Raw genomic sequence first — 22,663 nt, 5'->3', positions numbered from 1 at the left:
CTGCCTCACCACCTGTTTCATTTGCAGCTGAGAGCAGCTTTGCTGATATATTGTCCACACTGCACAGCAAGAATTAAAAGTACCCCCAAGGATTTTTTTTCAGACAAATTCACTCCATTAACTCCCAAAAATAAGTATTTGCTCAGGAACAGATTGTCTGCTAACTAGCTAAATTCTTCTTCTATAAATTGTACAGAATGAAGCAGCACGCTCTCTAGATGCGATCCCTTTTGCTCCACCAATAGCAGCTCCGTTTCTTTTCATTATTTTCCCCAAAGTCCCAACGCACTTTTACTGTAAATCACTAAGGATAACTAAGTCGTTAATTCCATGAAAGCTTCTGTTTCCTCTTCTTGGTGAAGATTTCCTGTTCTTCTCTGAATTAAATACCTTCTGTCAAGAAACTGTTTCACTGAGGAAGGATCTTCCAAAGCTCTGCCTAGCCTGAAGTTACCCAGGTCCTTAACTGCACTGCAGGGTAAGCCCAAAGTCTGTACTTTGAGATTTTTTTAGCCTAGTGTGATGAATGCTCTGATACAACCCAATCCCTCCCACTGATAACCCTACAGAAATTCTAAGTACCATAATGGGAAAGCATTACCAAAATAAAAACCAGCGAGCTTCAAATTTCACAAAAAATGAACTTGGGTGTCACAAGATTTCAAATAAAGTCTTTAGGAAGTTTAAAGTACTGATCCTATGATTTTGCCTCCTTTTTTTTAACACATAGTAAATACCATAAAAACTTCCTGGTTTTCCACAAAACCAGGCAAAACTTCTTCTTAAACACACCTCTAAGGAACACTAAGCAGATAGAGTGTCACTTCAACATATATATGAATTCTCCCTGGCACTGGCAGGGAGTTAAAAAGGCCTAAGGAGGGCAATGCACAAATGGACACAAAACCAGCACAGTAATCAATCCACTGAGGTAGAGGTTAATCCTGAATAATCACAATTCAGATGGTATTTCATTTGTAGGAGAGCAACTGAACACTGAGCTGAGGAATAACATTTGAATTCCAGCATTACAGCAGTCAATACAGCTTTCAATATAAATTATATACTCCGTGTAAAGTGATTATAACTGTTAGCCTGCTCTCTTCAAATCATAAATGAAAAAATGTACTGATGTATTTTCTGCTTCTAATTTTGTGGTAGACAGAAATATCTTCTATAGGTTTTTTATGTGTTCTCAGTTTCTACTGCTAGCTTTATTCATGAAGTCTTAAGAACTCTTTTGAGGAAAATGACTGTTCATACCACAAAGAGCCATGAAAAAATACAAAGGTCAACATTAAATAATGACTCCATACTTTTTCAAGGAAAAGGCTACACTGATGTATGAATGTCTTCCAGTCATTGCTGCATTTTTATATGCATTTATGATTACTATGTGCATTTTTATGGGCTTAATAAAACTTATATAGACTACAGTATTTGTTTATAGTGAAAAAACACATTCCTGCAGACTAAAAACTTACCTCCAGTGAGCAATAAAGTAATATCACAATGTTGCTTGTTTTCCAATCCATTTTCTACCATAAAACTTGATTTCTTTCCAGATCAAGTCAAATAGTTATACCTCAGGTCAAAAGTTACACTCTTACCTTTTATTAGCTTTTACTTTTGTGGAGAAGAAAACTTACAAACCCTACTCAAAGATGCATTTAACATGTATTACACTGCTTTCCCTGCCTCCTTTAGCTTTCCACCTTCCACTCTTTCAAAAAGACTCTTGAATCTGCTAATTAAACTACAGTAGGTGACTACACACCTGCAAGTTTCCTCACTCTCCTTTTGGTTTCTTTCACATTACTCCTAATTTTACCTGTCTCCATCGCCTTCCATTTTCTGCGGAGCTGAATTAGGCAGTACTGCATTACTGCCTAACCCACTGCAAATTTGACAAAATTAGCTCAAGTTGCTACACCTGAGGCTTATCACTGCCCCTCCAGGTGTTACCAACCACCTGGTTAAGATGGTTCAATCTCCTCAGAGTATTATGTAACTTGAACTGTTTCCTACCAAGCACGTCCAATGTTCTGCCTGTGTAATTAATAAAGCATCTGTAAATACCCATTGACTGGATTGTTCAGTTTTGCTGGAGGGTTGTTTTTTTTTTTTTTTTCCCTAACTACATAACTGCAACTGCTTTGTTTCAAGTTCCATGTGCTCAGACAAGTGTTATCTCACACAAGTTCATCTAGAGATTGCCTTGATGAATTGGGCCCCAACCGAAATGAAAACAGGTAATACACACACTTTGAGACAAACACAGCACACGGGCAAGGGAGAATTCTGCCCTCTAAAACTCCAGAAACCATCTCCTTTTCAATAAAGGTGTCAGGCCTGAAGCAGAGCCCCACTAAGCTCTCTCTCACTGCTTTAGGTCACAGTTAGATTTGAAGAATTCAGTTAAGGATTCCCTCTCTAGACTCTGAGCTCTAGGCACATCCAAGAACAAATACTGTATTTGCATTATATTCATGCACTGGCAAGCTAGCCAAAGACTCCAGTAAAGCAAAAACTGCCTGTAGTTGTGACCTGTGTCTCACTAATGATGAGACACAAAAAAAATGACTCTTCAAAAAAATGTCCCATCTGCACCAGCACCAGCCTTAATCCACTGCAGTAACTGTGAAGTGGCCTCTGAGCCCTGAAGAAAGCTCCTTCCACAGGCTGAAGGTAACAGCAAGTGAAAGCTCTAAAGCTGAACTCCTTGATGACACTCCCCCTCAGCACCACTTACTGGAGTGTTAGTAGCAGGAGGCTTTCCAGAAGCATGCTGTATATTAAGCCAGAAGAAAGCAGGGTTTTCAAAAGGGTAAAGTGGCTGCTCCAATTCTGTAAACACGTAACCTTCTCTTTTCCTTATCTCAGCCTATGGTAAATCAGACAGCAGTTACCCATGCAGCAAGAGGACACCAGTCATGCACAATTAGCCAGCTCCTTAAAACAACCAGGAGAAGGAGTAATCACAAGTCCCTGCCAGAATACACAGCTCTTGAAGGAATGAGGTCCACACAAGTGCTGATAAACAAGTTATTGAACTGCCCCTGTCTGGCAGTAGCAAGATTTGATCAACGTCTGTCACCAGTGGAACTCAGTAAGGATCAAGATGGATCAAACAGCTCTCAAAACTGCATGAAACCCTCCATTCCCTGCACTGCAGTAGTAAAGAGGAAAATACAACACATACAATAAACTGTCAACAGAATACTCAAAATTTCAGGTCTTTTTTGTCTATAAAGCACATGCAAGATTCAAACATACACATGAATACATCCTTATATGTTTTCTTATTATTCGTTAGTCAAATATTCCACCAAAATAGGGAACAAAATAAAAGTAAAGGTCATCCATCTTTCAGTATTCTGCCAGTGGCAATATCTGTAACCCAGCACTCTGAAAGCCTTCCCAGAGCAAGCAGAAGTCCATCTCTCAATTTAAAAGAAGAAATTTACTAAAGAAAGCAAGTCAGAGCCTAAGGCAGCTTATGTAGTGTAGAACCACCAAGCCCTCCCACTTCACACAAGAACAAATCATGTGTGTTTAAAGAATTATTTTAAAGTAGTGGCTTTTTAGAAAGAAAACCAATCCCACCTCTAAAGCTTATTATTAAAGAAGTTAATTCTCTCTTGCAGTACTCCTGGAATCTCTTTCCAACCTGTGAAAAACACGTTCACTCTCCTGTGAAAATTTTAGAAGTTTAATAAAGGGCAATAGAAGACAAGGACCACAGAGCGAAGGTTGTTGCTGCTGGGTGCATCCTGGCACTCAGCCAAGAGCACACTGTCACCTGGGGGGATCCCCCTTGAATACCTTTTCCCTTACATCAGCCTGTTGCTCATTCATAGCCCCTTAAGCACATCCATAACTAGATTACATTTTCCAGGAACTATTTTACATGGCCTCTCCTTGGGTCTGCCTTGTCAGAGCGTGCGTGTTTCCTGGCTGGAGTTTGGCTCCTTCTCTTTAGCACTTCCAGTTTTGGCCCTGGCCCACACTGCCTTCAGACAGTGAATGCTGATCGGTGGCAGATCTGTACAGGTGTCCTCATCCTGTGTTCACTGGATGTTATCCCATCCAAGCAGGTATTATAACACAGGCATAGCTATTCCATTACTATGTCTAAGCTTAATTAACAACAGAAATAAAAACTATATCTTTATAACAAAGATACTTTAACATCACACATATAAAATCCATTTTAATATCTGCAAAAAGCCAATATTACAATATGTATCAATAACAAACCCAAGTGGCTCCCTCCAACCTTTGGAAAAGACCTTTAGTGTACTGTTGTTCTGCTTCCAAGTAACAGGACTTGAAAAAGTGATGAGCAGAGGATTACAGAGGATTACTGGAACAGTCCATCCCCAGACAGCTTTAAACTCAAGGACAACATGCAAAAACTAAGCCCCAGTAGTGACCCAAACACCACCCCACACCGGGCTGTCTGTCCCTCACCACTGCTGAGCCACACCCCCTCACCTCAACGGATGCCAATTTGTCTCCGAGAACTGACACTGAAAATGTTACAAGTCAAGGGAAAAACCTCCGAACATGCTGTTTTCTGTTGCTGCCTCAGAGATTGCTGTTTTAGAACTTATGCTGCACAAAGTTAGTCCTTAAAGCAGCAAGGCCACCAAAGCTCCCCTGTTTCAAAAGAGAAAAAACATCTCCAAGTAGACGATAAAGCAGAAAACTCACGGCTCTGGGTGGTTTTAGACGCCCGCCCTGCCCGTGCCGCTTCCCCTCAGCGCCAGCGGCCAGGACAGCGGGACTCTGCTGGCCAAAAAGGTGGAATTCGATGGACAAAATGGTGGAATTCCAGCAGCATAGACAGCGGGATTCCACTGCCAGGTCACCTTCAGCACTCACTCACGTGGGGATGCGCACCCAAAGCCGCCCACGGCAGCACTCGCTGCCCACTCCAAACCTCGCAGAAGTGGGCGAGGTGGGCACGGCGCTGAGCAGGTAAAAATGGGGGCCCTACTGCATGCAGGTGTGTGGGTGTGGGTGAGAGGGTCCATTGCTCACAGCTCTGTGTGTGTGTGTGTGTCAGTGTCCCACTGCTCACAGCTCTGTGTGTGTGTGTGTGTGTGTGTCAGGGTCCCATTGCTCACAGCTCTGTGTGTGTGTGTGTGTGTGTGTCAGGGTCCCATTGCTCACAGCTCTGTGTGTGTGTGTCAGGGTCCCATTGCTCACAGCTCTGTGTGTGTGTGTGTGTGTGTGTGTGTGTGTGTCAGGGTCCCATTGCTCACAGCTCTGACCCTGTGTGTGTGTGTGTGTGTGTCCCATTGCTCACAGCTCTGTGTGTGTGTGTGTGTGTGTGTCCCATTGCTCACAGCTCTGTGTGTGTGTGTGTGTGTGTGTGTGTGTGTCCCATTGCTCACAGCTCTGTGTGTGTGTGTGTGTGTGTGTGTGTGTGTCCCATTGCTCACAGCTCTGTGTGTGTGTGTGTGTGTGTCCCATTGCTCACAGCTCTGTGTGTGTGTGTGTGTGTGTGTGTGTGTCCCATTGCTCACAGCTCTGTGTGTGTGTGTGTGTGTGTGTCCCATTGCTCACAGCTCTGTGTGTGTGTGTGTGTGTGTGTGTGTGTGTGTGTCCCATTGCTCACAGCTCTGTGTGTGTGTGTGTGTGTGTCCCATTGCTCACAGCTCTGTGTGTGTGTGTGTGTGTGTGTGTGTGTGTGTGTGTGTCCCATTGCTCACAGCTCTGTGTGTGTGTGTGTGTGTGTCAGGGTCCCATTGCTCACAGCTCTGTGTGTGTTTGTGTGTCAGGGTCCCATTGCTCACAGCTCTGTGTGTGTGTGTGTGTGTCAGGGTCCCATTGCTCACAGCTCTGTGTGTGTGTGTGTGTGTGTGTGTGTGTGTGTGTGTCAGGGTCCCACTGCTCACAGCTCTGACCCTGTGTGTGTCAGGGTCCCATTGCTCACAGCTCTGTGTGTGTTTGTGTGTCAGGGTCCCATTGCTCACAGCTCTGTGTGTGTGTGTGTGTGTCAGGGTCCCATTGCTCACAGCTCTGTGTGTGTGTGTGTGTGTGTGTCAGGGTCCCATTGCTCACAGCTCTGTGTGTGTGTGTGTGTGTGTGTGTGTGTCAGGGTCCCATTGCTCACAGCTCTGTGTGTGTGTGTGTGTGTCAGGGTCCCATTGCTCACAGCTCTGTGTGTGTGTGTGTGTGTCAGGGTCCCATTGCTCACAGCTCTGTGTGTGTTTGTGTGTCAGGGTCCCATTGCTCACAGCTCTGTGTGTGTGTGTGTGTGTCAGGGTCCCATTGCTCACAGCTCTGTGTGTGTGTGTGTGTGTGTGTGTGTGTGTCAGGGTCCCACTGCTCACAGCTCTGACCCTGTGTGTGTCAGGGTCCCATCTCACACATCTCTGCCCCCCACACTGCGAGGAGCCACCACCTGCCCGTGCCCACCCAGCCACAGGCACACACAGTGCACTCTTATGCCTTACATTATTTATTACCATATTACAGTATGTTCCTATGCACTCACTATAGCCTACATTTCAAATATCTTATAAAAACGTAATTAGTCCTCTCATTCATTTTCACCTTTCCTTAATCCCTTAAAAATGCATCAGTATTTTTCTCAGGTTTATTAGTTTTTTATTCTCCTCTTTGTAAATGGTGCCATGAAAGGCGTGCATAGACAACCAGTTCCAATTGCCAGTGGAGCTGGACATAAGCTCATGGCTACTGTAGTTTATATGGAACGCTGTGCTAACATAAAATGTTTCTGTGGTAGTGAAGTCTCTGTTTCTGTTAATAGAGCTTAAAGCTTCGTAAAACATTTTATAAGAAAACCTCGACTAATTTTTGCTGTGTGATCTCTGATCTAGGAAATGTGAAACTGATCACAAAGAAAACATTTAAAACTGTTCAAGCCTTGCAACCCAAACTCACACAGAAAATTGTCCAGATTGCAAACCGCAGATTGCAGTGTGGTTTGAAGCATCAGTGTGGGCTCACCCAAAAGCGTGTGCATAGAATTCAAACTGCAGGAATGTGACCATACTAAGTTCACTGAAAAACTCCTAGGAGATTCTATCTTGTTTGCAGTACACTGGCCTTGAAAAGAGGCAAATGAATCGACTGTTATTCACTGCAAAGCGAAGCCCTGAGGAGAAACGATCCTCACGCGCAGCAGGCACCTGTCCAACAGCAACAAAAAGACATGCAGGAGTCACAGTTCAAAGGAAACGGATCTCTGTGCAAGGAAGTCTAGAATTTAAATCTACAAATGACTCCTGGTTAATTAAGCTAAATCTCAGAGTATACTGATCTGAACTTCCCATCACAGATGTTCCTGGGATATGGCACATCTCTGTCCTCTGTCCCCTCACTGCCTCAACTGTGAGAGTGTGACTGAGGCCAGCTCATAGAGAGAAAGCATGACTGCACACGTGAGTACTGTCCTGCTGAGCCTAGCAAGGTTCCTTACACCTAGCAAGAGCAGCCTGTGTTTTTCGGAAGGTTTTAGAAATTTGTCATGAACTCAGTATTTAGAATACTAGGCTAACAGTTATTAAGAAGCAATTTAATACAATGATGTTAAAATGTGAGCCATGTGAATTCCTGGGAAGTAACTACACTGACACTATTGCACATTGCTCAAGTTTGATGTTCAGATTCTTTTAAAAAACTTCTGCAGAAGATGACTAAAACCAAAGGGAAATACCTAGCAGGATGTTCCTTTTGTCTCAGCCAAGCTCTCATAAACAAAAACATATCCAACTTCCGTGATAAACAATGATCATTTGCCTTCCTTGTAATCCGAAATTCTAGTGCATGGCTTCCCACAGTGTTTTCTGATAATTTCCTTATTTAGTTTTCCCCAGCCACTCTTTTTTTTTAAATTTCATTTATGCTGTTACTCCAGTATTATAAAAGAATTTGCCCTACTTTTTGCTTTCTTGTCTCAAATACAGGATATGACATAGCTCCTCTAGGTATTGTGTACAAACTGCATTTCAGAACAAAGATGTTTATCAGTTATTTCAATGTATTGAGAAATTCATATTATAAAGTACAGTCTTGTAAAAAGCATCACGCAGGCAGTGGCAGAAAAATACTGGTTCAAAAGCCATTTGCCAGTGGTAAAATAACCAGAAAGACTCCTAGATAAGTAGTTAAATTGAGCAAGCCAAATGGTTGCCTAATCATCAGGAAAATACTCATAAATCACAGAATGCTTTGGGCTGAAAGGGATCATCCACCCTCTGCCATGGGCAGGGACACCTCCCACCAACCAGGCTGCTCCAAGCCCTGTCCAGCCTGGTCTTGAGCACTTCCAGGGATGGGGCAACTTCTCTGGGCAGCCTGTGCCAGTGCATCACCACCCTCCAGGGAAGAATTTCTTTCTCCTACTTAATCTAAACCTACCCTCTTTCAGTTTAAAACTATGAAGAGTAAAACCTCCTCCTTTAACAACTGTCACAGCACTCATACTCCAAGGGGAGAAAATAAAAACAAGCCAGCAAACCCTAACAAATAACAGAGAGACTTGTTTGGTACTTGAGGAGCACAAGCTTTAGTAAAATGATGTTAATATTTAGATGATGAGTGCTTTTTTTGGCACCTTTGGAATTATTCTGTTACAGCTGACTGGCTCATTACAGATCAATGTATCAAAATGATGAGACTTCTGGGGCTATAATGGAATCACAATTATCACAGTTTCTAATACTCTGAAGAACTTCTAAATCTCGTTTCTGCGGTAATAAGAGGCAAGAAGTCAGTGCCAAAGCACTTGTGTCAGCTCTCAGTACAGTGTCACAGATGTTACCAGTGTGTCCTGCTGGGGAGTCCACTCCCCCTGGAGCTCCCATAACTCCCAGCACACTGCTGGAGGTGCCTGACATTTCCAGCTGCTGAAACATGCCCCTCACACACAGAAACTCTGATAAATCTGTGGGTTGTTTATCTTTTGTTCCCTTGCTTCACACTTATGCAATATAGGCTGTGATTAAGAGGATTAATGAAAATGTCACCATTTATCACCTGAAGTTCAATCAGCAATAGGAAAGTTGAATCTTATTTGATTAATTAACAGAGATGCAAAAATACTTGCATTATTAATTCAGAACGCTGCAAAATGCTAGAACTCTGTGAGGCCCTAAACAGCAAGGTTCAAAGTCTTAAAGCTTTCATACACCTAGAACTACATGCCTGACTTTAACCGATTTTTTTTTTAATTACTTTTCTTAATTCATTGTCTTGACCACATTAGCTCTCCATTAAGCATCCATCTACCAGCTCCAAAACGTCCAGAAACAATTTAACTGGCTTTAAAGGCCTCCTTCCATCTGCCTGCCACTTCTCCATTACTATTGCCAGATTGCTTCTATTAGAACATAACACTCTTTTTTTGCATTTAAAGACTTTGTGCATCATTCCTGGGCTGCCTTTAATTTTAGAAGTAATTCCACACAACCCTCTCCCTCAAATGCCATTACCATCTTTAGGTAAACCACCTTTACCTGTTGCAGGCTCTGTGCAAACACCCACCTAACTCGAGCAACACCTGGCAGCAGAGGGTTTGCAGACTGCCCCCAGAAGCCTCACACCCTCCTGCCAAGCAGGTCAGTTTGCTGAGGGACTCTGCAAACTCACTGAAATGGGAAAGCTGGGGTTTACACATGACTCTTGGGCTCATCAGCATTGCATCTGTGTTTCAGACATCAAAAGTTTGAGTTTTAAACAGCTGCAGGAAAAACAAGTATCTCTAAGGAAAATAAGGTAGTGCCTTTTTTTTTTTATTATTATTATTTTGTGGTTAGTTCAGTATTGCTAATCACAGGCTTGCTAAAATTAGCAGTGTCAGCAGTCAGGTTACTCAAATGGGTCCACGGAGGTCTTTGGATTTAACTGAACAATGAAGAAGCTACAAGGAAGGAACCCCCTGCCCACATGTCCCCAGTGTGCTGTTAACCAAACCCTGCCTGAGCCCAGAGGTGGCACACAGGTCTCTCCTGGAAGTGAAAAAGTCACACAGCAACCAGGGGAGCCTGAACGGGAATTCCCAATCACACAAACTGAGGATGCACAATTAGCAAACTAAAATTAGGGGATTTTCCTCTCAGAAACAGAGCATTAGCTTACTAACTGAGAGTAAAAAAAAAAATAAAGGATGTGTCATAAGAGAGGAGGGTTAATCAGTATGGTAATGTAATGAAAATCCACTTCCCATTTTTAAATATTGATCACACTTAAAAGAGCTTATCTTATTTACAAAAATGGCATCCTAATCTGCTGGCAGATACATTTTATTCCCAAAATGCTGACCACTGTTCTGCAACCACATCTCCATGTGCTAACTGCTCCACAGTTCGATGCGCTCCGAAGCACAAAGCCACACTGGAGTTCTGTGCCTGCAGATCCCATTGTGCAAAGGGACCCTGTATCCTCAGGACAGCTGCTGTGCAAGCTTCTGTACACGACTAACAGACAAACTGTGCCACAAAAATATATACAAGGATCTATTCTACAGCTTACAGTCTTCATCTGCTATTTTGACATATATGATCATACCACTGAAAGTGTATTATGGGTTAAAGAAGGATAGTGAGAGCAAAAGCAACAGCAAAAAACTGACAAGCCCTTGACTTGGATCTTACACCTGGGGATGCAAACCCTTACCACTGAACAGCCTGAAACTAAAAACTTCCAAGTAACAGGATTCATGCTTCTTGTCTTCTGATTATACTCCAAAGGAGAATGATAAAAGATTCTTCTCTCCTCTGATATTCTGAAAGTTAATAAAGATGTTCCAGTAACCTGTCAGTTTGACCTCTACACATGCAGTTTTGACGTGTTGCCATTGTCAGAAGTAGTTTTGTTTTTCAATAGCTCAGTAAAATCAATATTTAAAAAGAGGCAATGGAGGATTAAAATGTTCTGTTTATTTGATGTTTACCAGTCTGGGATTAAAACTGATAGAAATAGGAGTGGTGCTGAGAATACTCTATTCCCGATTGTATTTGAAGGTGGCAGAAAGAAATCAGAGTCTTCCAACTGACAGGACTTCCTACATGCACTACTTTGATAGATAAGGCAAAATTAAAGGATTGTTAAATCTATTTTAGATTAAGCTGCTATCTGACAGGATGCAAGTGAATACTGGATACCAAATCAGGGGGATTGTTGGTTTTCAGAGTTCAAGTAGTTTTATTTCCATGGACCTTAGCTCCAAGTAAAAGCTGAGTAAGGTAAAAGAATGCAGTCCTTAAGTACTGGATGTTCAGAGGTGAAAGTAACAACTGTCACAGGCTGCTTGAAAGTTAGCTGTTGTACACTCAGGAAAGTGCAAAAGGGAGATGATTTGTTTAGGATGTTTTTGTTGCATCTTCCAGACCTATGGAAAGTTGCTCTCAACCCAATTTTCTGGGTCACTATATTTAAAATTTGACATAGAAAGATGTAGCAATTACATACAAAATCAGACATGGTGGCAAAGAAGAGCTATCATCTTTTAGATGCATGCCAATAAAACAGACTGAAGTGTGAGAGTCTTCCTATTGTACTTAAAGAGAAATATTTACTGTTCACATAGAAAATAATAAGCAACCTGTTAGATTTTGCAGATTCCATGTTAAAACTGACTTTTGGCAGAGCTGTTTTCTACAGGAGGCAGACATAGACAGCTTAGTTCAAGAGCCAGTGGCTGTGATTTGCCTTTTGGGAGAAAGGAAGACTTTTCTTGAGCATGCTTATTCATTTTCTGTCAATATTATTTCTGGTTACCAGATACTTACTATAATTTCCACTGTCCTCATTTTGCAAACATTTTGCAAATGAACTGCAAATGCTGAAAACATTTCATTTTACCGTATGTAAGTTCTTCCATACTGTTTGCCAAAATGGCATTGCAATTCTAATAGCATTAAACAAAAAATAATTTTAATCTGTGTATATAAAAAACCTCAACTTCCTTATAGAAATAGAAACAATATGCATTTTTATAACTCAAGGCTTTTTATCCTTTACAGCTCTTAACTTATTTTTTTTTTAATGCTCTCTTAAGGAGAATTCACCTTCAATAGATGTGCATTTTCTGCACTGGAAATCTTTGCATTAACTTGCAAACTTGTTTTTTGAGCAACACTCTGTGTCCTGCACGCCTCTGCTGCTCTGTATCAACACATCCCAACACTGATGCACTTAAATAGACGTGCTGTTTGTTACTGTCCCTTGTTTGTAGTCCCAGAAGCCAGCACTATCATATTGCAATACAGGCAGAACTGAAAAACACACTGGCAAGCATTAGGCCACAGGCTGAAGTGTCAAATTTATGTATCAGCAGATCTGAAGTCAGTATTATTAGATCAAGAGACAAAGGTGTATTCATGTACTGAGAGAAGGGCTGGAGAGCACAAAGTTCACTTCATCAGCGCCTCCGCTTCTGCTAAATCTCTGCCTCTGCTTGGTATAGCTGACCTTTAAACACCACAGTGGGAGATCTGCATCTGTGCCAAAAGAAAAGATAATCAGAGCATTCTTCCCTGCTCCCATCAAATTCCTTTTTTAATCTCAAGTTCAGCCAGCCTATCACTCCTCCTCTCAGAAAGCATTACATGCCCATGATGGATCAGCTCAGGAGAGCAGTCTGTCAGCTTCCCCAAACAAGAAATTGCCACGTACACAGGGCCTGCTTTTCTCCTCCTCTAGATGTGACATTTAGGTCTTCCTGTTACCTGGCTTTTGTTCACTGTTGTATACTTGTTATCTCAACAGCAGAATTTGCTTTTGTCTTTAGTAGAAGTGAACCACAGGCCAGAACACTGCAGTCACTAAAAACAGCTGTGTCTTAGAGGGGACTAGAAAGAACTCCTGGGTCCCTTAAAGCTTTTCATTATTATTTTGCCTTAATTTTCATAATTCAAAATGGTGTTTATATTCAGAGGTAATTTTGAAATGTCCTAGAAGACACTTTGAAAATGTTTCCATACAATCAAATATTACAACTAGACTGGTAATTTAATTGCAATATTTAAAAGGTATTTCAAAGCAAAACCTAAATGTGTCAAATCTGAAAGTACTTAATCTTCACATTTTTAAATATTTTTTTTCAAAATTGCTGCATTTTAGTATGGAATTCCCATTAATAACAAACATTTTCTAAAAAAACCCAAATCTTTGAAGAATTTTTTTTAGCCAAGGCTCACAAACAAAGACTTTGACTACAGAGAGAATCTTAACCCAATTATTTTTTCATCCTGCAATATATTCTAGGGGTCTTTTTTCAATGTAACATAATCGATATTCAGACTTAGAAGTATTTGATGCAGTATTTGAGGAATGTAAGGCACTGCAGCCTAAAATAACCTCCATCAGAAGAATGTTTAACGCGACCCTTGGTGCTCATCGAAATACTTCAGCAGCTGAGTGTTCGTTTCATATGTGGGAAGTGTCCAATATCATAGCCAAAGTGGGCAGTTTAATGTGGTTTTGGGGTTTTTTTAACTATGCAACTAGGACTATTCTGCTTCCTCCACATACCTGAATACCCTATTCACATTTCAAACTGAGACACGCTGGTGTGTGCAATTATTGTGCAGCCATGGCAGTGCAAAGATGTTAGCCACGGTATCTCAAATCCTTCGCCACTGTCTGTATTTTCCAATACTAGTGCTGGCCACAAAGCCCCAGCTGATGCTCCTGGGCAGTGTGGCTGACACCCCAAGCCTGTGCACCTTTTAACAGCAGGCAGAATCTCCAGGCTACGAGCACAGAGCAGTTAATAAACTCAGCAGAGAGAAAACCTAAGTACACAAGAAAGAAGACATTTAGTTACTACGGTGTCTGGAAATATTATCGCCCCAGAGCTGGTATGGTGTTCAGTCTTTCCATCTCACTGATGTTTTGTACCTCACTGGATTTATATCCATGCTCCTGAATTGTATTACTTTGCTATGTCTTAAATCAATTTTTGAGGGAAGGCCTGTAACTTCCAGAAGCTAATTCAGAAGGGAGATGTGTAGGAGATCTCACTGCTCAAGCCGATTTACAAAGGTCACTGCCCTGTGAGGATACTGTCTGTTTCTTACATTGCAGTATGAGCAGCGAGCCAGTGTAGCAGCAATTTAGCCTAGCTCAATTAAGATTTCCTATTCAGAGAGGGGGGAAAAGTATCTTCTTTCTCAAGACTTCTTGTTTCTATTAAGAGAATTCTTCCTTTTCAGATTAAAACAGAAACCACAGAAAATCTGTCGATATTTTAAGCAGTTCTTCTAATTTCCATACCAAATTCACTGTTGGACTAACCTTTGTGAGAAGATGAATTTTTGTTTTTATAATATCCAACCCAGTCTATTGTGTTTACATACAAAACATTTCATAATCTACTCTTCAAACATCCTTGATCTTTCAAAAACAGATTCAAAAACTGCCCTCAAATACAGGATATGCCTGATTAAAACTGCTATACAAAGCATAAGAAAATGCAATGTAGTGCACGTCTCAAAATAGACCAACAGCCAGCTCTCCAGGTACAAATTTACTCACCTCACTTCTCTCGTCCAAAAATTAGGCATCCACACTACACTAATCATTTAGTCAAAGAAGAAACAGACACTTCATGTAATCAAAGAAATCTTCAGAAAATCTTTATCTTGAGTTAGGAGTCAGTGGGGTAGATAAGGTTTTAAATTGAAAAAAGCCCAACACAATAAAATCTCAGAATACCTGCTTGAATTTGTTAACTTTGAAAGCAGACAAAACAAGCAAAGCACTGAGAGGAGTAATACTGCTGGGTGGGGTGTACAGGCCTGTACTATTAGTACAGGTTTTAAACTGAGCACATAAGGAAACATTTAAACTGGAAACAACACAAATATCAATGGCTTGTTTTACTTAAAAATGGACTTAGAGCCTAGTCCTGCGCTGTTGCTGTACAAGCTGGCTGTACAGGGCACTTCATTTGGCCATAAATAAGAAACCCAGCCGGCTCCATCAAAGCAGCCCCTGGGCTGACAGAAGGAATCTCAGCCATTCCCTTCCACCCTAAGGTGCAGCTGGGCGCTGTCACAGGGCAGGGCAGCGGGTTCCGACCACCCCCGACGTAAGAGGGCTCAGACAATGAACTCCTCCTTTGCCACATGGACGCCGGGGTGTGTGCTGTCCCTGTCTCCAACCACTGCTCCACAAAACACCTGGATAATAAATGTAACACTATGACATCAAAATCGTTTCATTACTATCACCCCTGGATTTGCTGGCTGCGATAATAAAATCCATTCTGATGTGACTGGACCTGGCTACACAGATACACAGGTCTTTGTGGTCCAGATTCAGAAACTTATTTAATAAATTCCTGCAATCAAGTGAAATATTGTGACAGGAAAATTAAACACTGATGGTTTAATCAATATGGCAACAAGAGCATATTTAGAACTGAGCCACAGAATAACATTGACAAAGGATGTATGAGAGTAGGCAATACCACTGTGCTGATTCAAATTACTGCTCACTGATTATTTTGAGAATGCAATATCCTCTCTTTTGACATGTTGTTCTGCCTCCACTTTCAAATCACTATTATCAAATTCAACTTTGGTGCAACACTAACATCATCAGTCCAGCTCAACAACTGCTCTGAAGCCTGCCAGTGTGTGGGACATGTTCAGCTGGAACACTGACAGGACAGAGCTGAGACACTGCTTTTTATAAGAGGAGACACACTGAAGTTGAACTCATGATTGGATTCAGGAAAACCTACACTTTTTTAAAAAACACTTTTTCCTTAATTTGGAGAGAATTGCTTTTCATTACACAGCTAATTTCACAGCATATATCTTCAAGTGCAACAAGTTACCTTTTTTAAATGAAAAGGAAATAGTCATAAATCTTCCTTATGCTATAAATATCTTTTAGAAGAGCAATGTTAAAATAAACAGGAACGGACACCCCTGTTTTCATACATGAAAGCAATGGAAGAATGAAAGATCTGGACTACTGTGTATGAGATCCAGGCATGTGGATGCCAGACTCCTCCAAGAATTAGGGTGGCTGAATAACCCACAAATTCTCGGGTGATTCAGACAGATTAGCATCACTTGTTTCAGCCTCAGGCACAAATCAGCAGGAAACTGGGAGAAAGCTGTGAGCCAGGAATTTCTGCGGTATCTGCATTAACTTTTTATAAATTTTGTTTACACATATTTTAACAAGTTATTTGGAGCAGTAAATAAAATAACTAATGAAGATTTGCAAAAGGATGCAATGGTACTAGATGGCTAAACAGTAATAGCGATGAAATTCAGTCTAGAGAGATTAAAAGTGAGTAATTTTGTGAGGAAATAAGCAACAGTTTCTGTGATTCTATGAAAAATCTTGACGGTATTGATTAGCATGCACAGTTCTGCCCTCCCACCTCATGGGCTGCAAGGTGCTGGAAAAGGTACAGGGAAGGGAGCAATCAGATCCTTTTGTGGCTTCCAAATAAGGACATTTTTAAGAGGCCATAAATACTTTGAGAACAATAAAAAATGAAAGAGTAAGTGGCATGGAGAAGGAAAATAGGGACTGGTGTTCATTTTCTCTTATGATACCAGAATACACAGACAGCAAAAGAAAAGATCATATGTGGGGGTGGTCAGGGTGTGAAAGTCTTTAGCACAGGATGCTCCAGATGTCAGAGGTTTACAGTGGGCTCAGACCCACACCTGGAGGCTTTACAGTCAGAAACAAAGCACACTGAGAATGCAAATAGGCTTTTTCCTTAGCTTTTGTTCCCCTAGACAAAACCTAGGGATTGCCAGCATCTGAGCTGGTTTTCACCTCTCAAAGCTTGCAACAGCTCCTCTGTGTTGGGCATGCCCCACAAAGGCAGCTGACAAAAGAAAAAAAAAACACCTTTTTAACCTGCTAAACAAGGTACTGTGTATTTAACGATATGCACAGTCTTGCCTGCATCACTGGCCTTTGCTCTATCATCTGGTGCCCACAAGCCACCCAACTCCCTGGATGTCACAACTACACCTAGATGGTAAAACTGCTTTCATAGTTGTAGTTCAAAAGCCTGATGTCTCGTCTCCCTCACAGAACAGTTACTGTTCTGTGCCTTTTTTTGCAACATTTTTCTTAGTTGTTTAGGTTTTAAAATGTTTTAACTACACCTACTGTCTCTTAGTATTCCATAGCCAGGTACATGCCACTCATGACCTGGCATTTCAATACTTAAATTTATTTTCAGTAGCAGAGATGAAGCCCATTTCTGCAATAGCATACCACTGGCTTTTGGAGTTGTATTCCATAACATCCAAGTTGTAAGGGAATTTGTTTCTTGGCTCTCATATCAGTGCAGGAAATAAACAAGCAAGGAAAGAATGTGAGGCCTCCCCTGCAAACATGCAGATCATACCTCTCATTTAAGAACCCCTTAATAAAATACAGTAATGCTTGGAAACTTCCTCCTAAGTTATGGGAATTTTACACTGGATTGGATCTTGAATTCACCTGTCATCCAACTCCAAATCTCACAGAGAGCAGACAACAGCATGCTGTGGGACACTTCCCTGGTTAAAGGCTGGGCACCTGTCCCAAGGGGACAAGTGATGCTTATACATTAGAATTTTCACCAAGAAACATAATTTCTGTTTTACACAAAGGGGTAACAGAAATAACAAGGATCCAAATGCAACTCATCTCCTTTTGATCCGTCCTGCCCTTCTGGCAGAATGAGGCTCCCTGCTTTGGGTAGCACTTTTAGCTAGACCTGACTTCTACAGCACGTGCATTATCCATGGCCCCGTGTTCAGCTGGAATCCAGGCTCCAGGCATCTTCTGAAAACCACAACTACTCAGATCCAAGTCTGTCTATACTATCTTCCTTGAGAAAGCAAGAGTGCAGTGCTCCACTATATCAATTTAAAAACACACATATTCTCAGCTTAACATGGTTTAGGCCACTGTAGTGGCCAGTAAAACCCAAATATGCTTCCACTTGGAACTGCTACAGTAACTGCTCTAAAGCATTTAAAAGTTATTACATTTAGATAAATTTAATTGGTATTACACATTTCCCAAAAAAGCTGCCATATATCTCTCACTTACATGAAGCTGTCAGAAATGACTGCATTTTTCTCAAAAATGAGATAAATCTGTTTATCTCCACAAAGCCCTTTTGTGGCCACTTGTTTAGCTGATTTTTTTTTTTCATTATTGTTCTATTTTACCTCTGATAGGCTCACGGTAGATGGATGCAGTACAACTACCACCTAATTAATTTGCTGGAGAGTTTAGCAGTTGATAAATACAGTTTATCAAAAAGCCATCAATCAAGCTCTTGCTTAGAGATACTGGTAAGGGTATTAAACCAATGTAAGCAACTTTTAAGTAAGATACTTACTTCTACTAGATATCCAGAAGACAACATAAAGTAAAATTGAAGTTAATTTGAATAGCAGCCCACAATATAATCCCCAGTAAAGTGACATTTGGAACAACTAATTCAACAATACGAGGTGGCACTGTGTACAGTCTCTCTTTAGAAGTAAGTTCTCTTCACTGTAGGCAGCACATTGAGTCACAGCATAAATATAAATATGTACACACACACTGTATATTCACACATGCAGCAAGATCAGGCTGTGGATTATTCCAGGCAGTGAATCTGTGCAGCCATCAGTCTCTCTAATCACACACCCACTCTCATGGCCAGCTAGTTCTTGCATTTGGGACACAAATTCAAACCCATGAAAGAAAACAAATTCTGGATTTTAGGCTTACGTCTTCTAAAATGAATAATGACTTGGGTATTTCAACTGGACTCAGAAATTCAGTCAAGTTATTTGGTCTTCCATGATCACCTGTTCTTTCTAAAAATGAAGTCACTTCAGGATGGTTTAGCTTCAGTATTAAAAATTGGAAAAACCTCCAACTTTGAGTTTGTGTTTCAGCTGTCATTTGATTTTGCAGCACAATCAAAATCAGATATTCTTGTAAATAAAGAATAACAACTTTTCTTATTCTGTAATCACATGACCATGAAGAGAAACATAAATGCAATACCCTCTTTTTACTTTAGCTCTTTACCTACTTTTCTTTCATTATCTCTAGGTCACTCAAAATTAATTATTCATTCTGAGCCAAATAGTTTTCCTAAGTAAATTTTCAGCTGCAGAGTGAATTAATTTATTTTTTCCCCATTTTTGCATTACTGCACATGAAAGCACCAAAAGCTAAAAAAACCCCACAAAAAATTATTAAAGCGCTCCTTCCAGGCACTTGAGATGATAGTGCTGTGAATTCTTGACTTCAGTATTCCAGCAGTGTTCCAAGCTCCAGCTCAAATGAGTTTAGGTCCGTGTATGAGTTTTAGTCCGTCTGCAGGACTGACTGTCCAACAAACAAAAATCTCCCCCCAGCTGTATCTGCAAACCTCTTAGTGCTGAAGGAGTATCATTTATAAGCAATGAGGAAGTACATCCTTTAGAGATGTACTGAGTCTCCAATGTGTGCAGGGGATTCTCTTAGCACACAGGCAGGAGCTGTGGGTCCTTTCCAACCCAGAATATTCAGTGATTCTGCCAGCAAGCTCCCGGCCCTAGGCTGGGTCAGAGCCCCACCTCCCCTCCAGCAGGTCACTGCACAGGTCCCAGACGTTCCGAGGGAGAAAGCTGGCAAACAGCTGGCACTGACACGGTGCCTCCTGTACTTTGGGCAGCAGGATCCTGAACACTGCGAGCTAAAACACACATTTAATCAAGTTCCCACTGAACACCTTGGTGGAAAGGCTTACGCTGATTTCTCAAATTACAATTCCGCACCATCTCATTTCTATGCAATGAAATGCTACGCAAGGACAAAGCCCTCTGTCTTACTACATACCATTACAAGAAAATGGAATACATTTACTATTACCCAAGGCCACTTATTTATTCTTTCCTGAAATGCCAGCCTTAAACATTTTTTGATATCTGCCAGCAAACAGAGTGTTCAGTGGCAAGTCACTTACACCATATATTCCAAACAAGTGCAATTCCATCAAACATACCTCCACAAGCCTGTTGGTATGTTCTCGAAATATAGCAGCATATTCCTTTATTTCTTTCTCTCTTCCATTTTTAGCAGCTTCAATGAGAACTAGCAGTGGAACAGTGGTGTCCAAGAAGGAGTCTGAGATGTGATCTATAATGGCTTTCCGGAGCTGCAAAAGAAAGCAGTACATCAGTACCTGCTAACTGGAGAATTCACTGAAGTCTGCTGGAGTTATTGTCCATTCCTATTTATAACATAAACACATACACACTGCATTCATGCGTTATTTGCACCATAGGTCTGAAAACTATGGCAGCTACAAATTATTTATTACACAGAAAACTGTATTTAATTTTAAGGAAAACTTTAATATGCCACTAGGTAAATATGTCTGTTTGTAAGTGTTTGTACAGATACATAAAACACTACATCATAGACTGGTTCTCTTGAAATCAAGGGAGCCAAACCAATATTCCCCTTCCTTGATGAATGGGCTACTTAAGTCATTGCACATGTGAAAAATTAGTTAGCCTAGACCTCGTATCTCCTGGGTATTCTCCCTTGTAATTCAGATGCCAAGGGAGAAGGCTATTTAATTTTACAAAGAAAATATTAATTTAATCATGTTTGTAATCACAAAATAGCTATATCCCATGATTTCATAATTGCAAAATTACCACAGTATTTTCTTTCTGGGAAATACGGTCTGGTTTGCAGAATGGCAGCTTTCCTGGTAATTATGTGAATGAGATGACTGATTGTGCCACCTGATAATGTATTAATAGAGCAAGAGGATCTATAAATGAGGCTGGAGTTCAATTTTCTCTGCTTAAATTAATTGTTCTTGAACTTCTAACTTAAATTATTAAAGAAGTATAACATTCTGCTATAAATGACCTGTCTTAAATTAGGCTTCACGGTCGCTTGTAACCAATCACTGGGACATTACTTCACTCAAGAGGTTATTTTGCATGTTACCTACACATGAACGCTGCTCATTTAGATCACGCAGCACTACAACAAACATGCCAACTGGAACAATACATGAAATGCAGTTTAATTATCAAATGCACTGAATTTCCTACTCCAAATCCAGCATTTTTACAATATATCGAAAAGATTTTGATTGGAATTGAAAAGGACACTAAATGTTTTTAAGCTCGTCACACTGTTGCCAAACTACTGTTTTCACTTGGCATTTTGCTCCAATGTATCTGTGTGAAAACTCAGTAGAAGTAAAAACTCCTACCACAAGAAAAACAGAAAAAAAAACACAATCTTTTTGATGCTGCTGCTGTGTTTGTAGGTAGGGCAGTGACCATGCACAGCAGAAGGAACAGTGGAGAAATCTGCTGATTATCAGACAAGATCTGATTATGAATTCCACCACTTGCTTTTGGACAGCCTCACCAACTAAAGTCAGCCCACCCTGATTCACCAGAGGGGCAGACAAACCTTCCAAACAAACACAGGCAATTCGTGTCTGGAATGGTTTCTTTGTCTCCTAACCTACTGCAGCCCATCACATTAGGCTATACTGTCTGGATACGCTGTATGTTCTGCAAAGTAATTTGCAAAGGCAGAGGCTGTGGGATTCGTACACAAAATAGGATTTCTTACATTCTCAGCTTTATTCAAGCTGAAATTAAAATACAAAAAACTATTAGAAAGTTTCACTACTAGAAATAAAATACATCGAACCTCCAGTCCTGCCAAGTTACCTGCTAAGACTTCTCTGTTGTAAAGGCTCCACTAAAGAAAACAGATATTCTTACCTGTAAATTAGGTACATGAATGTGACCTTGAAGAGTCAGAATTTAAAAATTAATCTTTCAATTTACAAAAAAACAACAAGAAAAAGTTGTGTAACCATCATATCCATGGGCAATGATTGATTATCTCCAGCAGAAATATTCTGGAGTTCTGTACAGCCCAGACTGCAGGACTTTCACAGCCTTAGTGTAGCGTCACTACAATAACCTCAGGCACATTTGTGGTGAGCTTGAGATACCCAATTTCAAACCAGCAGGCTAATTTTATCTCTCATTGCATAATTCTTTGCTATAGCTTTTCACTGGTTTTCTTGGCTTAATTAACCTTTCACAGAGAAATTATCATCACTATTTCGTTCTAAGAAATGCTCTATCCTGCAATTATGTAGCAAATCGCATCTTCTTCAAAAAAAACAAAGATAATGCTGTGTCTTTGCTGAACACAAACAAGTTTGAAATTATGTTCCTGTTGCAATTCTGCAAAGGAATACACAAAGCTGAGAGTTGCAAAGGATGGCTTGTGTAGCATTAAAGAACAAAAAGATACAACATAGAAAAAAAAAAGAAAAAGACAAAAGACAAAAGAAAAAAAGGAGTATCTGAGGCAATATCTATTTCTTTTCATGCTAATTCTAACAAGCATTTCTTCCATGACTCAGTAAGTCTGTTTCTGACTCTGGCCACCTGTAGGGCAAAATGCTAAAAGCTAAGGAGGCAGAAGGGAGGCATGTGAACAAAGAACAGCATCAGTAGTGCCAGCACGCAATGCTAGGGAAGTTACTGTGCTATAATTAAACTTCTTCTTGTATTTTTAAGTAAAAGAGACACCAGTAGAAAAGGGAAAGGAGGGGGAGGATGATGTCTGACAAATTGTTTTCTTCTTAAGATGCAAGGCCTTA

General features: G+C 40.7%; 1 protein-coding gene across 6 annotated transcripts in view; it reads right to left on the bottom strand.

Annotated features, from left to right (window-relative positions):
* Window positions 1-22,663, bottom strand: part of CTNNA3 (catenin alpha 3) — a 427,746-nt gene that overhangs the window by 156,255 nt on the left and 248,828 nt on the right. For all 6 annotated transcript variants that reach the window (XM_053983470.1, XM_053983472.1, XM_053983468.1 and 3 more), the window contains one exon: window positions 20,009-20,161. In XM_053983470.1, coding sequence (XP_053839445.1) covers window positions 20,009-20,161 — 153 coding nt within the window. The remainder of the gene's footprint in view (window positions 1-20,008; window positions 20,162-22,663) is intronic.

The sequence above is a fragment of the Vidua macroura genome, chromosome 8 (assembly GCF_024509145.1).
Source record: "Vidua macroura isolate BioBank_ID:100142 chromosome 8, ASM2450914v1, whole genome shotgun sequence".
NCBI classification, from domain to species: Eukaryota; Metazoa; Chordata; class Aves; order Passeriformes; family Viduidae; genus Vidua; species Vidua macroura.
The sequence above is the reverse complement of the archived record's forward strand: the minus strand, read 5'-3'. Positions and strand labels throughout refer to the sequence as shown.